The 22,474-nt window shown below is 60.1% G+C and overlaps 2 protein-coding genes across 4 annotated transcripts in view; both read left to right on the top strand.

The window, feature by feature from the left end:
* ADAMTS10 (ADAM metallopeptidase with thrombospondin type 1 motif 10) overlaps positions 1-3,973 on the top strand; it is a 72,702-nt gene extending 68,729 nt beyond the window's left edge. The window contains exons 24-25 of the mRNA XM_039700466.1: positions 1,245-1,401; positions 2,314-3,973. Coding sequence (XP_039556400.1) covers positions 1,245-1,401; positions 2,314-2,423 — 267 coding nt within the window. The 3' untranslated portion in view covers positions 2,424-3,973. The remainder of the gene's footprint in view (positions 1-1,244; positions 1,402-2,313) is intronic.
* A 1,272-nt stretch (positions 3,974-5,245) lies between these two features.
* Positions 5,246-21,223, top strand: MYO1F (myosin IF). Of its 3 annotated transcripts, none has more exons than XM_039700467.1 (28): positions 5,246-5,353; positions 8,451-8,588; positions 10,177-10,266; positions 11,041-11,135; positions 11,667-11,754; positions 11,958-12,047; positions 12,532-12,663; positions 12,742-12,876; positions 12,953-13,085; positions 13,417-13,613; positions 13,706-13,786; positions 13,961-14,047; positions 14,195-14,281; positions 14,615-14,782; positions 14,862-14,947; positions 15,262-15,343; positions 15,447-15,553; positions 15,763-15,861; positions 16,364-16,508; positions 16,606-16,720; positions 17,308-17,477; positions 17,608-17,753; positions 18,004-18,150; positions 18,230-18,344; positions 18,628-18,711; positions 18,798-18,999; positions 20,043-20,209; positions 20,288-21,223. In XM_039700467.1, the coding sequence occupies exons 1-28, from the start codon at positions 5,351-5,353 to the stop codon at positions 20,504-20,506; spliced, it is 3,408 nt and encodes a 1,135-aa protein (XP_039556401.1). In that variant the 5' UTR covers positions 5,246-5,350; the 3' UTR covers positions 20,507-21,223. The 3 variants fall into 3 exon arrangements, with proteins under 3 accessions (XP_039556401.1, XP_039556403.1, XP_039556402.1); XM_039700469.1 differs by having other exon boundaries at positions 18,230-18,378; positions 20,288-20,509; XM_039700468.1 differs by lacking the exons at positions 5,246-5,353; positions 8,451-8,588 and adding an exon at positions 9,811-9,980 and having other exon boundaries at positions 10,222-10,266.
* The last annotated feature ends 1,251 nt before the right edge of the window (positions 21,224-22,474 follow it).

Below are 22,474 nucleotides of genomic sequence, written 5' to 3'. Positions count from 1 at the left end.
CTGCCCTTCAAATCCTGACCTCTGTGGGCCAGCAGGAGCCTGGGTGGCCACCACAGCTATCCAGGGACTCCTGGCAGGGTTCTTTGCCCCCTTTTTGGCTCGTTTGTGATGGTGACTCTGGGGGTGTCCCAGGCCTAGCAGGACCCCACAGAAGTCATTGAAGGGTCCCCATGGGTGGCTGGGGGTCAGCAGGGGTGGGCTGGCCCTACTGCCAAGCATGGCCAGTGCTGGTCCCCCCCAGAGCCCCGTGGGGTGACGCTGACCGTCCTCCCTGTATGAATTCAGGGAGCCCCTGGCACAGGGAGTGATTGGCATCTGACTCTATGATTCAGAAGGCTGAACAACTGTTTTATTAAAACTATACTATATTACATTAATACTATTAAAACTATACTAAAGGGATACTGTACTAAAGAATCCTAAAGAAAAACCCATGGCTGACACAGCTTTGAGGGATTGGCTAATCACTCAAAACAACTTTCACCAGTGCCCAATTAAGCAAATCACTTTTGGTAAACAATCTCCATAACACATTCCACATGTGCAAAAGATAGGCCCACCAAGAGTAATTTTAGATAACAATAGCTTTAGATAATTTTAGACAATAATATTAGTATAATAATATTATATGTTATATTATGTTATTAATAATATTTTTTAATTTAGATAAGAATAGCTTTAAAACATTTACAACATGGTGTAGCAAAAACTCATAAGCCAAGGAATGCTTCTAGTATATTATAATTAAGAAATAGTTAACTTCTAATTATAATAGTATAAATTATAACATCTGTATTGTCTCACCCTTCACAAACAGGAGCAGCAAGTAGAGATAAGAATTGTTTTCTCTTCTCTGAGGTTTCTCACTGTGTTTCCCAGGACAAATCCTTGGGAAATTGTGCCTGCTGCACTCTCTAAAGAGAGCTGCGGCCACACTCCCTGCCCTGGACACCCCTCGAGCTGCAGGCTGACATGGGGGTGCAGGAGGCCTGGGAAAGGCCAGTGATTTAGGGCTGGGTGTGGGATCCTCCCTGAGCCCTGGAGAATCAAACCAAGCTTTTTTGGGATGCAGGGCCACAGCACTCGCTCATGCCAGGGAGGGAAGGCACAACCCCCTGCAGCACCCTTTGGACCCCCGAACCCCCTGCAGCACCCTTTGCAACCCCAAACCCCCATTGTGCCCACTCCTGCCACCTTCCCAGAGCCGTGGTGGCCACGGCAGCTCCCTGTGTGTGTCCCCACAGTGCTCTGCCCAGTGTGGCCTCGGCCAGCAGAGGAGATCCGTCCAGTGCCTGGCCCACACGGGGCAGCCGTCCATGGAGTGTGTGGAGGCCCTGCAGCCCCCCGGGATGCAGCAGTGCGAGACCAAGTGCGAGTCAGGGCCCACAGACAACCCTGAAGGTGAGGGGCTCTGCACAGGGGACACGTGTCCCACTGGGGATGGGGACACTGGAGCCAGCACAGCACCAGCCAGGCTCTAGGGATGATGCCATCCCTGGAAGTGTCCAGGTTGGACAGTGGGGTTTGGAGCACCCTGGTATAGTGGGAGGTGTCCCTGACCATGACAGGGGTGGGAAAATTTGATCTTTAAGGTCCTTCCATCCATACCTGTGGCCCAGCTGAAGATGGCACCCAGGTTCTTTGCCCTGGCACTGCCTGACACAACTCTCACCTGGCTGAGTGTGGGGTGGGGCTGTGTAGAGATCCCAGAGCTCCTCAGAGCCAAGCAGAGGCCCAGACACAGCACAGAGGGGGTCCCACATGTCCCCCCAAAGCAGCCCAGCATCAGAGCTCACCCCCTGCACACAGCACAGAGCACTTGGTCCATGGGGTGTAGTGCCAGGAGTGCAGGAGGGGTCTGTGTGGAGGGGACATGTGTCCCACTGGGGACAGGGACATGGGAGCTAGAGTTGGGCTCTAGGGTGGGAGACCCCATGCCTGGAAGTGTCCAAGGCCAGGTTGGATGGGGTTTAGAGCACCCTGGGTTAGTGGGAGGTGTCCCTACCCATGGCAGGGTGGCACTGGATGGGCTTTAAAGTCCCTTCCAACCCAAATCATTCTGTGAAAAATGTGGCCATTCTATGGCTCTGGTCCCCTCTGGTCCCAGGTCAGCCTGGTGTACCATGACCCCAAAAAATGAAGGAACTCCACCTTGAGAAATGCAGGAGCTGCACCCTGGCAAAGACAGGTTTCCATTAGTGAGGTCCTCAGCAGCTTCTTCATCACAGCTGCATCTTCCAGCTCCCTGAGAAAACCCCCCAGGATCCCCTCAGCCCTGCTGTGACCCTGCTCCCCGCTCTGTGTCCCCTGCAGAGTGCAAGGATGTGAACAAGGTGGCATACTGCCCGCTGGTCCTCAAGTTCAAGTTCTGCAGCCGGACCTACTTCCGACAGATGTGCTGTAAAACCTGCCAGGGCCACTAGGACACAGCGGGACACAGCGGGACCCCCGTGGCAAAACTGGAAGGCCAAAGCTTCACTGGAGGGCTGCCGAGCCCTGCCCTGCCCGGGAACCTCCCCTGGCTCCCGCACAGACTCCACGGGCGTCCCCCAAAGCCGTCCCCCACAGACCCCCTTGGCCCCCCAGCTTTTCAGAGGCAGGTTCCCAGTTCAACCACTGCAGCCCCAGCTGGATGAGCGCTGGGAGAGGGGGGAGCTGGGCAGAGCAGGGACTTTACTTGAAATGCTGATGTTGTTATTTATTAGTAGCGGAGCCAGGTCCCGCTGGGGGAAGCGGCGCCGCTCGCCCCGCTCCTGCCTCATCCTGCTCCGTGTCCCCAGGGCACCATCGTGGGGCTTGGGCACTCCAGGGGCTGCTGGCCTTCCCTCGGGACCCCAGGGGAGCCAGGAAGGAGGGTTCAGGTGTCTGGGGTGGCCAGCGTGGCTTGGGGCTCCTGGGTGATGGGTGAAGAGGAGCCGCTGTGGGGAGTGGGGCTGGAGCAGGGATTTTGTCCCTTGGTTTGCACCCTGTCACCTCGGGACTGGGATCAGGCCACCCCATGAGCAGAGGGTGACACCCTCAGTTCAGCTGGGAGAGGGGCTTCTCCAAACTCCCGTAGCCACCAGCTTGGATTGGGTTGTTCCCCTGTTTGCCTTTGTCACTTTTAGGACCAGTTTTTCCCCCTTGAAGCACGAGCTGAGCTGGGGGCAGAGGCGTGCTGGGGGCTGCAGTCACTTCGTGGGCATCGAGGCTGTGCCAGGCTCAGGGAGAGCAGCACAGGAGAGTGCAGGACAAGATTGGGCCTGGCACAGTGTCCCCAGGGCCTGGCACGGCAGGGCCCTGCCCAGAGACAGCCTCAGCCTCACTTCCAAAGGTGCTTGACTTCCGAAGGTGCTTTGCCTCCAAAAGGTGCTTTGCCTCCAAAGGCAGCCTGGCCACGTGTGGCCGTGGCCTCGAGGTGCCAGTCCCAGTGCCACCCACCCCTCTGCCCACAGGAGGCCTCCAGAGATGGGAAAAGAGCAAGCTTGAAATTCCTCCAGGTCACCTGGTGGCCAGACCTGGGCCAGCTCCTCCACGGGCAGCCTGTGGAGGAGACCTGACTTCAACTCTCCAAAGCATGTGCTTTTTGTTGGCATCGTACTTGTAATTATGATGATTATTTTCAGGCCTTTCCACATCACAGCGATGGGAAACCTTTGTCCAAAGCCGTGTTTTGTTCCCTTGGGGCCATCCCTGTGGTCAGGGAGGGGACAGCCCCCTTGCCCCTGAGCAAAGCCCCCGTGTGTTCCTCTCCCAGCTCCGTTTTTGTGTCCACCTGCTCCTCGGCCGATCGCAGCTTCTCTGGTGCTCAGCAAACCTCGTTTCTCTTCCTTCCTGGTGCCATGCTCCGTTCTGATGGTTTTGGGTGAGGGGAGGGGGTGTTTTCACCGTTTTTATATCGATATATATCCTACTGACCGATGTTTAACATACTAACTCTGAGGAGGAGCGACGTAAGGCATGAATTATAATAAAGGAGTAGCTACGATCCCGGGCACAGCCTCTGCTCCCACTTGTGTTCCTCCAGCCTGGGGTTGGGTTTGGGCACCCCAGCATCACAATCCACCCCAAAGGAAGCGGGACAAGGATTTCCCTGGGGAGCAGAGCAGGTGGGAGAGGTGGGGATTGACCCAGAGCTGCTTTAGGATGTGAAGGAAGAATTCCCCTGTGGCACAGAGACCCCCCACCAGTGTTGGTAGTGCTGGGCTGGGACAGCAGGGGAATACGATCCCGGGCACAGCCTCTGCTCCCACTTGTGTTCCTCCAGCCTGGGGTTGGGTTTGGGCACCCCAGCATCACAATCCACCCCAAAGGAAGCGGGACAAGGATTTCCCTGGGGAGCAGAGCAGGTGGGAGAGGTGGGGATTGACCCAGAGCTGCTTTAGGATGTGAAGGAAGAATTCCCCCCATGGCACAGAGAGTCCTCCATGTTGGTGGTGCTGGGCTGGGCCAGCAGGGGAAGGGAGATTCTGCCCCACTCAGGTGACACCCCACCTGCAGAGCTGCCCCAGCCCTGGGAACAGCAGCAGGAGGACGTGGAGCCGCTGCAGCCAGGCCAGAGGAGGCCACGGAGATGCTGCCAGGGCTGGAGCCCCTCTGCTCTGAGCCAGGCTGGCAGAGCTGGGGCTGCTCCCCTGGACAAGAGAAGGCTCCAGGCAGAGCTCAGAGCCCCTGGCAGGGCCTGAAGGGGCTCCAGGAGAGCTGCAGAGGGACTGGGGACAAGGCCTGCAGGGACAGGAGCCAGGGAATGGCTTCCCACTGGAAAAGGGGAGATTTTTGTGGGAGATTGGGCAGGAATTGATGGCAGGGTGGCACTGGATGGGCTTTGAGGTCCCTTTTAACCCAATCCATCCTGTGACTCTGCAGGGGACAGGGTGGCCAAGAACTCTCTCAGGTTTCATCTTCCTGCAGTAACCTCACTTTTCTCTGCACCTCAAGTGGAGGTGGAAAAAAAAAAAAAAAAAAACCAACAAGAAATAAGCAACCAAAAGCATCTCGTTCCAAAACCACCTCCAAGCACTGACTGACAACCATTGGACAGGTGACATCCAGCTGTCACCTCAGGGTGAGGGGAAAGGTCACCGAGCCTCTGAGCATCCCTGCTGGGCTCTGTCCTGCATCCTCTCCCTCACCCAGCAGCATCAGCAGAGGTGGGGACACCCCGGGCAGGGCCACCCCCAGGTCCTGGGTAGCAAAGCTGCCGTTGTCCTCCCCACCCCCACGAAGGGTGCAAAATGAGGAAGTGGGAGGGAAAGAGAACTCGTCACAATCTTGTTACAGCAGAAAGAAAAAATCCGAGTGCTCCGGGATGGCCCCGGGCCGTCGGTGACAGGAGCCCGAGCACCTGCCTGGGGAGGGACACAGGGACATCATGGTGAGTGCCAGCAGGGCCCCCCCTGCTCCCCTCGGGCCCCCCAGGTGTCACCTCCTGCTGCTGCCACCTCAGGGCACCTCAGCCCTGCCCTGCCCACACCCAGCCTGGCTGCTCTGGGAGCTGCCCCGTGTCCCTGCTGGGGAGGGGACAGTGCTCCCCAGCCTGGGGACAGGGCTGGGGGGGCACTGAGGTGGGTGCAGGGGGCTGGTGACCCCCAGGACAGGGTGGGGAGCAGCAGGGGATGGGTCTGTGCTGCCACACAGAGGTTTGGGGTTTGCTGTCGCTGCTGTGGTACCCACAGGACAAATTTGTGTCACTGGTGGGGCAGAGGGTGGCATGGGGGTGGCAGCCACATTCCCCAGGCCAGGAGGGACCCTCTGGGTGCTGGTCCCCGTGGTCGGGGGGCAGGGGCTCAGGGAAGGCAGCAGCCACTTCTGGAAGCTGATGTGGAGGCAGAAGAGGAAGGTGAAAGCTCTCAGAATTAGGAAGATGCTCAGACATGGGCTAAGGAGCTGCCACAGCTCTCAGCTCTGCTTCCTGCGTCCCTCAGGGTGGTGTGTCTCCAGCTATTTCCATCTAGACAGGAAGGACATGGTGGCCAGGCTGAAACGAAACCTCTCACCCACACTTGTGGCTGTCACCTCCGAGAGGATGCTCAGATGTTGTCCCCAAAGACACCTCCACTGTCCCCTCCTCCACCACCCGAAAGTGTTCTGTGGCTTCCTGAGGGACTGAAGAACTCTCTGCAGCCATGCCCCTGGCCCCTGCCAGGCCCATCCTCGTCCCAGCCCTGCCTGGGCCTGCCTGTGACAGTGGTGTCACAAACCTTCTGCTCCTCTCAGCTTCCGGTGGTTTTGAAGCTGTTGATGATTCTGGGCTTGGCCTGCCTTGACTCAAAAGGTGCCACCTTGGGCTGCATCTGCTCCTCGCTCAAACCTGCAGGCTTTTTTTTTTTTGTGGTTTAGCCCACAGCTTTAAAGAAAACATGATGTTTTAAAAGTGCTGCCACAGGGCTGCTCCCCTCCCTGCCCAGAGATCCTATCTGAGTGCCAGGAGCACCCTGACCCTGGGCACAGGGGTGGGGACAGTGCCCATCCCACAGCTGGGGATGCTGAGAGGTTCCTCATGTGTCACCTGTCCCCTTTGGAGCAAAGTCCCTCGAGCACAGGGGCTGCAAAGGGCACCTGGAAGGGGGAGGGGGGACAAAAGCTTCTCCCTGCTTGGCACAGAGGTGGAATGGCATGGTGCAGGTGCCCTTCCCTGGGGCAGAGGGGACTGGGCAGAGCAGGGCATGGAGAAACTGCTGCCCCAAACCTCTGGAACAAATTAACTTGTGCTGTCACTCCCCACAGGGATGTCACCTGCAGCCCTGCGCCATGGGAGCTCTCTGGGCACCCAGCTGGGCCAACACCAGGGCTTTCAGGGATCCTAATTCCCCTTCATCCTGACTTTACTCTGATTTTTTAGGGAGCCCTGGCCCTGCAAACCCATGACAGGCTCAGGGAAGGCAGGCAGGAACACCCAGAGCTCTGTAAATCATGGCAAACCCTTCATTTACTGCTCTGAGCTGGTGTTTTCCTCCCAGCTGGGCTGCACCAGGTGCCCCAGCAGAGCCAGGAAAACCCCTGAGCTGGCCCAGAGGAAGAGGAGGCGAAGGCACACTCACCACTGACAGCTGACAGAGAATCTCTGCGTGTCGGCTCAAAACTTTGATCTCTCAGTGCAGGAAATTCTCCTTTTGCCTTAATTTGGCCTCAGCCAGCAGCCCAGGGTGCCTGTGCCAGCAGCTTTGGGGTGATGGGGACAGGGCACTGAGGGTTTGGCTGCCCATGGGCTCTTGGCACTCTTCTTCTCCTGAAGCCCAGGGTTTGGGGTGAAGCTGGGCAGCTCCTGGGGTCCCTGGCAGCTCCCTGGGTGACACCACGGTGACCTGGAGAGGCTGCCTGAGCCTGCCTGTGTTTTTCCAGCTGGATTTCCTAGACGATATTAGAATGAAGGCAAAAAAAAGGCCTTGAAAAGGAAAAGGAGAAACTCCCTGGGTGATTTCAGGCTGCAAGAGCAGCCCTGGACACCCTGAGCTGACCCCAAAAAATGTGGTGGGACAACACCAAAAAGCCCTTTCAGCAGCCAAGTGGGCTTGGCTGACATTTGGGGTTTGGAAAGGGGGCACAGGGGATGTTTGGGGTTGCAGAGCCCAGTGACAGACACCCCAGAGTGGCTGTGGGGGACTGGGGACCCCTGGTGACAATCAGAGGCTGCCAGGAGCCTGCAAAGGTGCTGGGATGCAGAGCCTGAAATCTTGAGAGCCTGCAGGGAAATCAAGCAAAAGGGGAAGAGGAGAAGAAAAGGGAAATAGAAAGAGTAAGAGGCCAGGGCTGATGGGGGAGAAGTGAAATCGGTGACAGGAGCTTGGGGGGTGAAAGAGGAACCACGGGGATGGGGAAAGAGGGGCCTCAGCCCAGTCCCGATGGGGTGTCCCCTCCTGGGCACCGTGCCGGGGGCCACACGGGCACCACAGCTGTGCCCAGCTTGTTTGTGGGGACATCGAGGGCAAGGGGAGGCCTCTGGGTGGTTTTTGCACGGTGAATTCCCCCCCTCCCAGCTCCCTTGTTTACCCCACAAGGGCTGAAATCACAGCCCAGCCCTGCTGCTGCCCCCGGGGGACAGAGCCGGGCCAGCTGGGCAGAGGCTGCTGGCATCTCCCTGGGCAGCAGGAAGGGGAGCAGGGCACAGGGTGCAAGGAGGATGTGGGGGTGCAGAGGATGCCACCACCCTCCCCTGCCTTGCTCTGGCTCGTAATCAGTCTGTGCATCAACAAGAGTCCTTCATTAGCCTGGCGAGGAGCAGGGGCTGGGCAGGTCCTGTCTGCTCCTCTGCAGGTGCCAGGAGGCGAGGAGGGGTCCAGGGGGCTGGGACAAGCCCCATGCACTGAATTTTGAGCTCCGCCAGTTCCCAGTTTGGCCAAACCCCTCCCTTTGCACCGCCAGGAGCCCGGTTTGGGGGGACAGCTGAGTCGGGGACCAGGCAGGGGCCACAGGGGGCTCAGAGCCAGCCCTGGTGGCAGGAGGTGGCCCCGACTGTGTCCCCGTCCCCTCAGGGCAGCAAGGAGCGCTTCCACTGGCAGAGCCACAATGTCAAGCAGAGCGGCGTGGACGACATGGTGCTGCTGTCCAAGATCTCCGAGGAGGCCATCGTGGAGAACCTCAAGAAGCGTTTCATGGACGATTTCATCTTTGTATCCTTCCCCAGGCAGCGGGGACAGGCACAGGAGCGGCAGGGATGGGCTTCAAGGCTTTGTCAGGACATGGGACAGCGTGTGCCGTGCCCCGCGGGGACAGGATGGGGACAGGCTGCGGGAGTGTCGCCGTTCCCGAGCTGAGCTGTGCTTGGCACAGACACAACAACCAAACCCCCCCTCCTGCCACGTGCAGGACCCACTTTGCTCCTTCCTATGTAGCCACAAAGCCCCTCAGCCTCACCTCCCCTGCTCCTGCACACCGGGGTGCTGTGTTCCTGCCACCCACCTGACCGGGGTGGCAGCAGTGACATTGTCCCCTGCTGCTGTCACCCAGCCCCAGCGATGCCCACAGCGTGTCCTGGCTGCTCTGAACCCCCCAAATCCAGGCAAACCCTGGATGGAGCGGGAGCATCCCTGCAGGTGCGGGGAGGAGGTGCCACCCCTGGTCCCCAGCGGTGCCAGGACACAGGGGACACCGTGCCAGCACAGGGGACACGGAGCTGCTCCAGCCGGGCTGGCACTGCCGGGCACCGCAGCTCTGCAGGAGGACGGGGACGTGTCCCCAAGGCCTGCCCACCCCACACCTGCCTGGGGACGCGGCCAGCTCGGTGCCCTGCTCCCCGGGACGGGGGTGGCTGTCGCTGCTGGGGACAGGGAGCAGAGCCCCGAGGGGCACAGCCGGACACGGGGAGGGCTCTCCGGGCTGAGACTGCTGCCCACGCCGCTGTGCTTCCCCTGCATGTGGGGATGTGGCCCTGTCCTTACAAGGCGGTGCTGTCCCGGCTGTGACTCAGCCAGCTCCCCCCGCAGCCCTGGGGCTTTACATGCCTTTGGAGTTGGCTTTTTTTTTGGTTTTTGGAGGGGAAAAATACCCCACACAACCTCTCCCTTCCTTTTTTTTTCTGTGCTGCTGCACGCAGGGCTCTGTCCAGTCATGACTCAACATCCCAAGCTTCTGCATTTCCCAGAAAAGCTCCCTCTTCCTGCCCTTTGGCCACTCTCCCCCTATTTGGGACACAAATAGGATATCAAAGGCTTGGCTAACCCCACCTGCTCCATCCCCGCCCTCCATCTCCTCAGCCAGCTGGGGGCTCACCCCCATCCCGCTGCAATTCCCTGCTTTTCCGTGCCCCTGCCCGCACTCAGGGACTCGGGGATGCTGCAGGAAAGGCAGCAGGGTGAGGCAGGGAAAGGCAGGAGCCGCCGTTCCTCTCCTCTTCGTGCCTCAGTTTCCCTGGTTGTAAAATCAGGATGGGCTCCTGCTGGAAAAGCCGCAGATGGAGCGTGAGCAGAGGGCGGATTCCAGGAATGATGGAGAAGATTTTGGAGCCGATCCCCAGCCAGAGCAGGGAGCTGAGGGAATGCTCCTGCACCCATCACACTGCAGGGGTGAGGGAGCGCTGGGGGTGCCCCAAGTCACGGCAGCAGAGCAGCTCTGCCCGTGCCAGGCTGGAAATGCCACCCTCGTGGCATTCCTGGTGCAGCCCCCAGGATGTGGCAGGGACCCCATAACCACCGGGGTGGGACTGGGCAGTGGGAAGGGGGGACACGGGAAGGGACACACGGCCCTTGACCTGCTGCCCAGACCTACATCGGGCCCGTGCTGATCTCCGTGAACCCCTTCAAGCAGATGCCGTATTTCACCGACCGCGAGATCGAGCTGTACCAGGGCGCGGTGAGGCTGCCCCGCGGGCAATCTGGGGTTAAATCTGTGCAAACCCCCCCAGGGGCGTCCCCTGAGGGTCCCCATCCTCCACAGCCCCTGCTGCTGCAGGGCTCAGTGCTCCCAACCCAGCAGCAAAGCCTGGGGAATTCAGCTCAGAAATGCACAGAAAGAAACCCAAACATGGTAAAATGCAGAGTGGCTCTGCCCCAGCGAGCTCCCCAAGGAGGAGGGGGGTTAAAAATCACCAGAAATCATCACGCTGCTGATGAGCTGGTGTTTGAGGGAACAGGCTGATCCCCACATGGGCAGAGTGGGATTTGGGGAGCTCTGTGCCCAGCACTGCTGTCCTTGTCCTTTGTCCCTTGTCCCTTTTTTAGGGTCAGTGTGAAGAAGCTGGCTCCCTCATGGGCTTAGTGAGGGGGATGTGGGGAGCTGGGTGTTACTCTGTGTCCAGCACTGCTGTCCTTGTCCCTTGTCCCTTGTTTAGGGTCAGTGTGAAGGGGCTGATCCCCACAAGAGCAGAGGGAGGGGGATTTGGGGAGCTCTGTGCCCAGCACTGCTGTCCTTGTCCCTTGTCCTTTATTTAGGGTCAGTGTGAAGGGGCTGATCCCCACAAGAGCAGAGGGAGGGGGATTTGGGGAGCTCTGTGCCCAGCACTGCTGTCCTTGTCCCTTGTTTAGGGTCACTGTGAAGAGGCTGGTTCCCCTGTGGGCAGTGAAGGGGATTTGGGGAGGGGAGCTGGAGGTTGCCTGTGCTCAGCCCTGTCCCCTGTCCCCTGGTTAGGCCCAGTATGAAAATCCCCCCCACATCTACGCCCTGACTGACAACATGTACCGGAACATGCTGATCGACGGGGAGAACCAGTGTGTCATCATCAGGTACTGGGGGACACTGGGGCACAGCTGGGCTGTCACTGCCCCTGGGGACACCTGTCCCCACCAGCCCTTCTCCCCAGCCCGGGGTTTCCCAGCTGAGAGGTGAAGGTTGAGGAGCTGAGGTTGGCTCTGGGGTGTCTGGAGGGACCCCCTGGCAAGGCTGTGCCCAGGGGTGTCCCAGGCAGGGACAGAGGCACAGAGCCTTGTGCAATGCAGCTCTGCGGGGCAGTGTTGCAAGGGAAATGGTCAGGATGTGGGGCAAGGCTGGAGACTTCCCTCTGAGGCTCCCAAGTCCCCCTCCTCCACTTCTAAACCCGGTGACAACAAATTCAACATCTCATGGAGCAGCTCCTCACCAAGCCACACTCTGCTCACACTGATCCCCCTGGGCAGCCCCATCCAAGGGGTGGCACTGTCCCCAGAATTCACTGTCATCCTCTGGTCCTGCTCCAGGAGCCACCCCAAAGCCCCCCCAGAGGATGGGTGGCTCTGGTGGGGCCGTTTCACATCTGCTCTGCTTTGCCCTTTGTACAGTGGAGAAAGCGGAGCTGGGAAAACGGTGGCAGCAAAATACATCATGGGCTACATCTCCAAAGTGTCTGGGGGTGGGGAGAAAGTCCAGGTGGGTCTGTTGTCACCCCTGCCACTCATCATTTCACCTCCCAACTGATCCCCACCACCTCAGCCCCAGCATCCCCCCGATGGGGGCTGGTGGTGACACATGGAGCAGCCGCTCCAGGACTGGGGACATGCAAAGCCTCAGGTCTGTCCCCAGGCCTGGAGTGGGACACAGCAGTGCTGAGCCCTGCCCTCCTGTGTCCCCAGCACGTGAAGGACATCATCCTGCAGTCCAACCCGCTGCTGGAAGCCTTTGGAAATGCCAAAACTGTCCGGAACAACAATTCCAGCCGCTTCGTAAGTCCCGGGGCAGTGCAGGGCTCAGCGCTGCAGCAGGGCCACTGAACCAGCTGGGTTCAAAGCTCACCTTTAGATCAAGTCCAGCCATTCCCCCAACACTGCCCCAAGTGTCCCCAAGTGCCACATCCAGCTTTTCAATCCCTCCAGGGATGGTGACTCCACCACAGCCTGTTCCAGTGCCTGACCACCCTTTCAGTGGAGGAATTTTTCCTCATATCCAATCTAAACCTCCCCTGGGGCAATGTGAGGCCATTTCCTCTGGCCCTGTTGCCTGTTACCTGGGAGAAGAGACTGACCCCACTGGGCTCCAGCCTCCTTTTGGGCATTGAGGGGGCAATGAGGGCTCCACATAAACCATGAACTCTTCAGCCAGGGTTTGCACACCCCACAAAGCTCCTGGTGTGATGGGGAAGGGGTTGGGGGAAATGAGGAATGCCCTGAGGCAGGGCCACAGCTCTGAGCAGGATCTGTGCTGGAGCAGGGAAAATACTTTGAGATCCAGTTCAGCCGGGGCGGAGAACCCGATGGGGGCAAGATCTCCAACTTCCTGCTGGAGAAGTCGCGCGTGGTGAGCCAGAACGAGTGCGAGCGGAATTTCCACATCTACTACCAGGTATGGGGGTGGCCCGGAGCCACCAGGCTGCAGGGGGGACCAGGAGCTGGCTGACCACAGCCCCCTGTCCCCTCCCAGCTCATCCAAGGGGCGTCCCAAGAGCAGCGGCAGAATTTGGGCATCATGAACCCGGATTATTACTTCTACCTGAACCAGACAGACACCTACGAGGTGGAGGGCACAGATGACTGCAGCGACTTCCACGAGACCATGGTGAGTGCCTGGGAGGGAGGGGAGGCCCCAAAAGCTCTGGGGCTGGATGGGGCTCACGGGGTCCGTGCACCCCCAGAATGCCATGCAGGTCATCGGCATCTGCGGCGAGGACCAGCAGCTGGTGCTGCAGATCGTGGCAGGGATCCTGCACCTGGGCAACATCAGCTTCAGGGAGGAGGGCAACTACGCCCGGGTGGAGAACGCTGACTGTGAGTAGCCACGTGGCTGCAGGGACAGGTGGGGGGAGCCTCGGGAATGAGTGGCAGACTGGCTGTGTCACAAATCCCCCGGCAGAGGAGGGAAAAAGCACCAGCACCTTCCGCAGGTTATGCATGGGGAAACTGAGGCAGCGAGTAAATGGCTCAGCCAGAGCTTGATTAGCCAGGGGACAGATGCCAGGTGTCACTTTGGGAGAGGAAGGACCCATGTCCCCTGTCATTGTCCCACTGCTGACCTTCACACCTGGAAGGGGCCGAGGGTTTTGACCATGGCCGGAGCCAGGTGGGGACAACACAGCCCTGACCACCCTGCTCTGCCCAGCCCTGGCCTTCCCTGCCTACCTGCTGGGGGTCGACCAGGAGCGCCTCAACGAGAAGGTCACCAGCAGGAAAATGGACAGCAAGTGGGGCGGCCGCTCCGAGTCCATCACTGTCACCCTCAACGTGGAGCAGGCGGCCTACACCCGCGACGCGCTGGCCAAGGGGCTCTACGCCCGCGTCTTCGACTTCCTGGTGGAGGTGTGTGGGCCTGAGAGGGGATGGTCACCCCCTGCTCCAGGAGATGGCCAATCCACCGCCCTGCAGCCAGCTTGTCCCCTCTGTCCCCGCAGTCCATCAACCGGGCCATGCAGAAGCCGTACGAGGAGTACAGCGTCGGGGTGCTGGACATCTACGGCTTCGAGATATTCCAGGTGTGTGTGGCTGGGAATGTCCTGCCCTGCTCCCACAGCAAGGACAGCACCTTGTCAGGTGGCCCTGGGAAGGGTCCCTGGAGTAGCACCCAGGCACTGCTGGTTGGGGTGCCCCGATGAGGCTGAGGAGCAGAGGACAACCCAGCACCATTTTCTCTTCCATCTTTCACGCAGAAAAACGGCTTTGAGCAATTCTGCATTAACTTTGTGAATGAGAAGCTGCAGCAGATCTTCATTGAGCTGACCTTGAAGGCAGAGCAGGTATGGGTGGCTGGGCTGGGGGCTCTGGGGCTGTACCAGCACCCCAATTCCTGCACCCCCTCCTCCCCAGCACCACAGCTGGAGCAGGAGGTCTGCAGCACGTCCCAGGGGCTCAGGGCCCACCCAGCTCTCCCTGTGCTTCCCCAGGAGGAATATGTGCAGGAGGGGATCAAGTGGACGCAGATCCAGTACTTCAACAACAAGGTGGTGTGTGACCTGATAGAGAACAAGCTGGTGAGTGGGGTCCCCTCTGCTGGGGAGGCTTCTGGGGGAGCAGAGGCACCCAGGGACAGGGCTGTGTGGGTTGTTGAGTTGGCAAAAGCTGGTCCTGCCAAGCAGCAGAGAATACCAGACTGGTTTCGGTTAGCAGGAACATTAAAGATCATCTTGTCCCACTCCCTGCCGCGGGCAGGGACATTTTCCAGTGTCCCAGGGTGCTCCAAGCCCTGTCCAGCCTGGCCTTGGACACTTCCAGCACCCGTGGGCACCTGGTTCAACATGAAGCAGCTGTGACCAGATGCAGGATTGGGCCCTGCAGCACTCATGGCTTCCCTTTCCCTGTGGCAGAACCCTCCTGGGATCATGAGTGTCCTGGATGACGTGTGTGCCACCATGCATGCCACGGGCGAGGGCGCCGACCAGACCCTGCTGCAGAAGCTGCAGGCGGCCGTGGGCACCCACGAGCACTTCAACAGCTGGAGCTCAGGCTTTGTCATCCACCACTATGCTGGCAAGGTGGGTAGGGCCCCCCAAAGCCCCCAGCCTGCACCCCACAGCCCCACCCACCGCAGCTGAGGTCCCCTCCTGTCCCCAGGTGTCCTATGATGTGAATGGCTTCTGCGAGCGCAACCGGGACGTGCTTTTCACCGACCTGATCGAGCTCATGCAGAGCAGTGAATAGTGAGTCTGGCAGTGCTGGGGAGCTGGGGCACCCCAAAAGGGCTGGGGAAGAGGGCAGAGTCCTCAACATGCAGATCTGAAAGGCTGGCCCTGCCTTTGTGGGTTGCTCTGCCCTGCATGGCCCCATGGGCACCGGGGGCATCCCAGGGTTGCAGGGCTGGGCAGAGCAGGGTCATCCACCAGCTCTGCTCCTGCCCCTGCTCCTGGGGGTGGTCAGGGAGAAGGCACTCAGCCCCACAGTAGAGGATTTCCCAGCTGGCCTCAGCCAGGCCGTGCTGGCAGCTCTCACCTGGGGACTGTCACCTCCCTTGCAGCGGTTTCATCCGGATGCTTTTCCCAGAAAAACTTGATTCTGACAAAAAGGGACGGCCGACCACGGCAGGCTCCAAAATCAAGGTGTGTCCTAAGGGCTGCAGAGCAGCAGCTGCCTCTGGGGCAGTGGCAGGGGCAGTGCTCCCACCACCCCCTTTGATGCTACAGAGGTCGATCCTTGCACCAGAAACAGGCCAACGACCTGGTGAACACGCTCATGAAGTGCACCCCACACTACATCCGCTGCATCAAACCCAACGAGACCAAGAAACCCCGGGACTGGGAGGAGAGCAGGTAACAGGGAGCCCACAGAGCCCAGGGAATGGGACCCAGCCATGGAGATATGGCCAGGACCAGCTTTCCTCTAAAAACTGCAGCCCTGGGCTTGTCCCTCTGAGCTGTCCACTAACCCAGGGACCACAAAGAGCATGTGGGGACACATTGTCCTCTTTAGGTGCACATTTAGGTGCCATCCTAACCTGTTGTTCCTCCCTGGTGTACAGGGTGAAGCACCAGGTCGAGTACCTGGGGCTGAAGGAGAACATCCGGGTGCGCCGGGCAGGCTTTGCCTACCGCCGCCTCTTCCACAAGTTCCTGCAACGGTGAGTGGCCACTGGCACGGGGCTGGCAGACCCCACAGCACCTCCTCAGGAGGGGACGAGGGTGTAGGAGGCCCTGGAACAGCTTCACAGGTGAAGAGACTTGGGGGTGTTCACTCTGGAGAAGGAAAGGCTTGGGCGAGACCTTACAGCCCCTTCCAGGGACATAAGAGAGCAGCAGAGGGACTTGGGATGAGGGCATGGAGGGGCAGGACACAGGGAATGGCTTCCCACTGCCAGAGGGCAGGGACAGATGGGATATTGGGCAGGAATTGTTCCCTGGCAGGGTGGGCAGGCCCTGGCTTGGGGTGCCCAGAGCAGCTGTGGCTGCCCCTGGATCCCTGGCAGTGCCCAAGGCCAGGCTGGACAGGGCTTGGAGCAGCCTGGGACAGTGGAAGGTGTCCCTGCCATGGCAGGGGTGGGATGGGATGGGCTTTAAAGTCCCTCCCAACCCAAACTATTGTGGGTTATTGTGGGATTCTGTGAGCCTGTTCTGTCCCCACAGCTACGCCATCCTCACCCCCGAGACGTGGCCGGCGTGGCGCGGGGACGAGCGCCAAGGGGTGCAGCACCTCCTGCGCTCGGTCAACATGGACCCAGACCAGTACCAGATGGGCAGGAGCAAGGTGTTCGTCAAGAACCCCGAGTCGGTGGGTGGACCTGGCCCCTGGGGGCACTGCCTGTGGCTGGGTGCCACTGGAGAGGGTTTTTGGGGTGTCCTGGCTCAGCACTGCCTGTCCCTCGCAGCTCTTCCTGCTCGAGGAGATGCGGGAGAGGAAATTTGACAGCTTCGCCCGGGTGATCCAGAAGGCCTGGCGCCGGCACGTCGCCATCCGCAAATACGAGCAGATGAGAGAGGAGGGTAAGGCTGGCCAAGGACAGGGACACTGCCACCCCAGCAGCTCTTTCAGGGTGCTTTTCACTGGGACAGCCCAGCTGTCAGAGCAGCAGCCTGGCTCCTAATCATGGCACTAATGGTGATTAGGTGATGGAGGAACCAGCCGGTGAGTTGTTGGGAGTTTTTTCCCACTCTGAAAGGAGAGCAGGGATTTCCTGCTCCTATTTCCAGCCCTGGGAGCCTTGTGCTGTCTCACTCTGCATTTCATGGCCTGCACAGGGATGGAGGGGAGTAGCTGGGAGTCAGTGTTGGCAGAAGGATGGGACAAGCCACTGAAACCATTATGGGTTTTCCCACTCTCCCAAACAAGCAGGAAAAATCAAGGGGAAGAACCCAGAACACAGCTGGGTCCATCCCTCCCTCCCACAGCACAAGGTTTTTGAAGGCAATTAATGGGTTTCAAAACCAACCAAGCTTAAGCAGCTGGGATTCCTACCACGGCATAAAACAAACCCCAGTTCTTGCTGCCATGACCCATGTGACATTTGGGGGGCTCTGAGCCACCAGCACAGAGCCATGTCAGACCTGCACCTCTTTGGGGTCCCTCCCAGCTGCCAGCATCCTCTACAACTTCAAAGAGCGGCGCAGGAACAGCATCAACAGGAATTTCGTGGGGGATTACCTGGGCATGGAGGAGAGGCCAGAGCTGAGGCAGTTCCTGGCCAAGCGGGAGCGCGTCGACTTCGCCGACTCCGTCACCAAATACGACCGGAGGTTCAAGGTGCAGGGACACACCTGGGGCTGGGCACCTGCTGCAGCTCCTGGTGGCTTCCCTTGGGTGGGATGTGTGTGTGTGGGGTTTGTGTCCCACCAGCAAAGCCCCCTCACCCTTTTCTCCTGCCCCTTCCCAGCCCATCAAGCGGGATTTCATTCTCACCCCCAAGTACTTCTACCTGATCGGGCGGGAGAAGGTGAAGAAGGGGCCTGAGAAGGGGCAGATCAAGGAGGTGCTCAAGAAGAAGGTGGAGCTGCAGGCGGTGAGCGGTGTCTCGCTGAGGTGTGTCCCTTACCAGGGGCTCTGCACTGGGCTTCCCCTCTCTCCACGCCCTGCTGCTCCCCAGTCCCTCATCCACGGGGGTGTCCAGACTTGAGGAGGCTCCCCATGGGTGCTTTGCAGACGCCAGGGAGTTTTCCAGCCAAATTGCCCTCCAAATTTCCTTGGGGTGGACCCAAGGCCTGTGGGGTCCCCAAATCCCCCCCAGCCCAGCTGGCCTTGGTGGGGTTGACACCATTGGTTTCTCCCTCAGCACCAGACAGGATGACTTCTTCATCCTCCACGAGAATCACGCCGACAATTTCTTGGAGTCCATCTTCAAGACGGAGCTGATCAGCCTCCTGTGCAAACGCTTCGAGGAGCTCACCCACTCCAAGCTGCCCCTCTCCTTCAAGGACACGTAAGGATGGAGGCCAGGAGAGGTGACAAAGCAGGACAGGGTCCTGTCAACTCGGCCTCATGGCTTCTCTCGCCCCCAGACTACAGTTTCGGGTGAAGAAGGAGGGCTGGGGTGGCGGTGGCACCCGCAATGTCACCTTCATCAGAGGACAGGGCGACGTGGCCGCCCTCAAAGCTGGAGGCAAAACCCTTACGGTCAGCATCGGGGATGGGCTCCCCAGGAATGCCAGTGAGTGCCAGGGCACTGGGGGGGTGGCAGAGGGGGGACACAGGAGCGCTGGGGTCACAGGGCGTGGCTGGAGGCCTGGGAGCATTGGGGTGAGCTGGGTGTATTGTGTCTCCCCTGGGAAGGACCCATTTCTGCTCTGGTGATGGAGCAGCACCGGGACCTTTGGGGAACAGGGTACAAATGGGGGGACAGCCCCTACAGCTGGCTCTGAGGACTGTCACCTAACGGGGGGGGCTTGTGTCCCCCCAGAGCCCACAAGGAAGGGGGCAGCACAGGGCAGAGGTGGCAGCAGGCGTCCAGCACCTTCCCGCAGTGCCCCACCAGCACCCAGAGGTGAGGAGGGGCTACAGGGTGGGGGACACCCGGGGGTGCTGTGCATGGCCCCCCTGTAATGCACCCTCCGGGATGGGCTGTTCCAGGAGCCTGCAGGAACGGGGGTCCCCAGGTCCCCCGCGAGGATAGCTGGGCACAGAGGGACACCTACAAGAAGCCCCAGAAGCAGACGCGGGGCCCCCCGGCCACGGCGCTTCCCGCCCGCAACGCCGGCCACCAGCCCAAGGCACGGCCCCCATCCGAGCACAACATGGACTTCCTCAACGTGCCTGACCAGGGCGTGGCTGGGTAGGTGCTGTCCCACGTCCCTGTGCCTGCCCCATCCTCCTCTCCCACTGCCACCAGCGCGGGGAGATGCTTTCCCCTCTGAGGAGGGGACCAGATGTGTCCCCTCCACAGACAGGGGATGTGTCCTGGCTTTGCTGGCAGGACACATCTCTCAGGCTCTTGTGTATCCCAGTCCTCCCAGTCCCTGAACGGAGAGCACCCAGCTGCAGGCACAGAGCATACCATGGTTGTGGGACAGCACGATGGGCAGCTCATCCTGCTCCAGTTCCCCCAGTCCCTGAACTGGGAGAACTCACCTGCAGGCACAGGCAGCAGAGTGGGCAGGAGGGTGCAGCTCATCCTGCTCCAGTTCCCCCAGTCCCTGAACTGGGAGTGCCCAACTGCAGTCGCAGAGCATCCCATGGTTGTGGGGGCAGTAGGATGGGCAGGGTGGGCAGCTCATCCTGCTCCAGTTCCCCTAATCCCTGAACTGGGAGCACCCAACTGTACTGCAAGCATGGAGCATCCCATGGATGGGTGGGGGACAGAAGGGTGGACAGGAGGGTGCAGCTCATCCTGCCCCAGTCCTCCCAGTCCCTGAACTGGGAGCACCCAGCTGCAGGCATGGAGAATCCAGTGGGTGGAGGACAGCAGAGTGGGCAGCTCATCCTGCCCCATTTTTCCCAGTCCCTAAACTGGGAGCACCCACCTGCAGGCACACAACACCTCAGGGTGGGCAGGAGGGTGCAGCTAATCCTGCCACAGTACTCCTAGTCCCTGAACTGGGAGAATCCATCTGCAGGCACAGAGCATCCCATGGATGGGTTGCTCATCCTGACACAGTTCCCCCAGTCCCTAAACTGGGAGCACCCACCTGCAGGCACACAACACCTCAGGGTGGGCAGGAGGGTGCAGCTCATCCTGCTCCAGTTCCCCCCATCCCTGCACTGGGAGCACCCACCTGCAGGCACGGAGCACCCCACGGGTGGTGCAGGGTGGGCAGGGGCAGCAGCACTCGCCATCCCCCGTGCCCTGCCGGTGCAGACCGTCCCTCCTGCCCTCAGGGTGCAGCGCCGGCGCAGCGTGGGCCAGCGGCCGCCCCCGGCCCGGCGCCCCAAGCCGCAGCCCAAGGCGGAGGGGCCGCGCTGCCGGGCGCTCTACCAGTACATCGGGCAGGACGTGGACGAGCTCAGCTTCAACGTGGGGGACGTCATTGACATCCTGGTGGAAGGTACCTGCTCCTGCCCTGTCCGCCTCCTCACCCTGCCGTGCTGGCACCACCACAGCTGAGTTTTTGTCTCCTCCCCAGATGCCTCTGGCTGGTGGAAGGGCCAGCTGCACGGCAAGCAAGGGCTTTTCCCTGGGAATTATGTGCAGAAGATATGAGCTGGAGGAAAGGAGGAGCTCACCGTCCTCCCACCCCACCTCCAGAGGCTGTGCCCGAGGTGCCAGGGCACCTGAAGTTTTCACACCAGCTTCAAAACTTTCCAAGAACTTCCCAACCGTGAAGTTTTCCCACCGATGCTAGCACAGAGTGAGCGTTTCCTCACGAGCCACCTGACTGTGCCGGTGCCAGGGGCTGGATCCCACAGCCCCTTCAGCTGGGGGCACCCTGCAGCCAGGACGGGCTCTTGGCTGCGTCTTCGTACTCTGGGACTTAACCTACTATGCGGTATGAATAGAATCGTTGTTCATAATTATGGTAAATAAGCAGACTCAGCAAGCTGACTCAGATTTTTAGTTTGAGGGTTGTATTTCACCCACTGAGGCTGTTTCAAAAGCTGTGACGTGGGCGGACACAGATCAGAGGCAGCCCCGTCCCTCCCACCACGAACCCTCCAGAAAATGCTGAATACACCAACCAGCTCTCCGGGCTCCAGCCCAGGCACCTCCAGGCTCCGCTGTGTCCTGGATGGCTCAGCACAGCCGGCGAGGCACAGGAACAGTCCGAGGATCCCTCAGCAAAGCCCGGGAGCTGCCACAGCCTCTCCTGGCGCTGCTCGGGGCACCTGTGGGGTCTCACCCCTCTGGGATGCTTGGGGTGGCAGCTGAGACCCTCTGTGCCGACACGCCCCAGCCCAGGACAGGGGGACGGCGGGGCTGGGGTGTGGGGTGGGGGCTGAGCCCCAGCAGGGGCTGCCCCAGGGGGTTTCACCCGGGAGAGGGAGGAACAGCGCTGAAATGTCCGCCTCATGTCCGGCCTCCCCGCCAGGGCCCGCGCCGGAGGAAGTGACGACAGCCCACAGCCCTCCTCTTCCTCCCTCCCTGATCCCACAGAATCCAGCCTGATCCCACAGCACAGCCCTCCTCTTCCTCATTCCACAGAGCCCCGCTGATCCCACAGCCCAGCTCTCCTCTTCCTCCCTGAAACCACAATCCCAGCCTTCTTCTTCCTCCCTCCCTGATCCCACAGACCAGCCCTCCTCTTCCTCCCTCCCTCCCAAGCCCCCACTGGAGCTGCTCCCCTGTCACACAGACCTTCCTCCCCACCTCAAATTTGGGGTCCAGCGCTGTCCAGGGGACCCTGTGTCCTCCGGGGAGGGATTAACAGAGGGCAGAACCCCACTGGGGTGGGAAGTTCCCCATGGAATTGCAAACTCCTCACAGCCCCACGCTGGAAATTGTGGGTCCCCCCCTTCCCCCTTTTTGGGGTTTTTCAGCCCTTGCAGTCCTCGGGGTGATTTTCCTGTAAATCACAGCTTTTTAGGAGTCCTTGCACTGCAGAGTGCAAGAGGGAGGTGTCTGGTTTTATTTTAATAAAAAATAGTGGCTTTGGGAACTCTGAGGATGTGGGAAACTCCTTCCTGCCCCTTCCAGCCCTTCCTGGGGAATGGGGAATGGGGGCAGTGGGTGCTGTCAGGGGGATGTCCCTGCCCAGCCCTGCAGGGACGTGGGAGCAGGGCCAGCCCAGGCACCTCTGGGTGCTCCAGAGGGCTCCAGGGGCTCCCGGGGGTTTGGGAGTCTCTCAGGGGCTTCTGTTGCTGCAAGGATTCTGGAGGGTCCTGGGCTGCTCCTCGGGCACACATGAGCTGGAGGGGTGCTCCCAAAAATCCGGGGTGCTCCCAAAAATCCGGGGTGTTCCCAGGAGTTTGGGGTGTTCCCAGGAGCTCAGGGTGCTCCCAAATATCTGGAGTGCTCCCAGGAGTCTGGTGTGCCCCCAAAAATGTGGGGTGTTCCCAAAAATTGGGGGTGTCCCCAGGAGCTCGGGGTGCTCCCAAAAATCCAGGGTGTCCCCAGGAGCCCGGGGTGCTCCAAGGGCTCCAGCACTTCCCACCGGGCTCAGGGGCTGAGCACCCCAGGATGCTCCGGAGCCCCCCGGACACTGCAAAGCCCCAGGAGGCTCTGAGGCATCTGAGATGCTCCAAAGCTCTGAAAGCCTCAGGATGCTCCATGAGCCCTGGAATGTTCCAAAGCCCCTGGGGCACTTGGCAGACTCCCCGGATGCTCCAAAGTCCCGGGATGTTCCAAAAGCCCTGGGATGTTCCAAGGCCTTCAG

Source organism: Passer montanus, unplaced genomic scaffold (assembly GCF_014805655.1).
Source record: "Passer montanus isolate IOZ18808 unplaced genomic scaffold, ASM1480565v1 scaffold140, whole genome shotgun sequence".
In the NCBI taxonomy this organism is placed as follows: Eukaryota; Metazoa; Chordata; class Aves; order Passeriformes; family Passeridae; genus Passer; species Passer montanus.
This window is presented reverse-complemented; position numbering and strand designations above follow the sequence as displayed.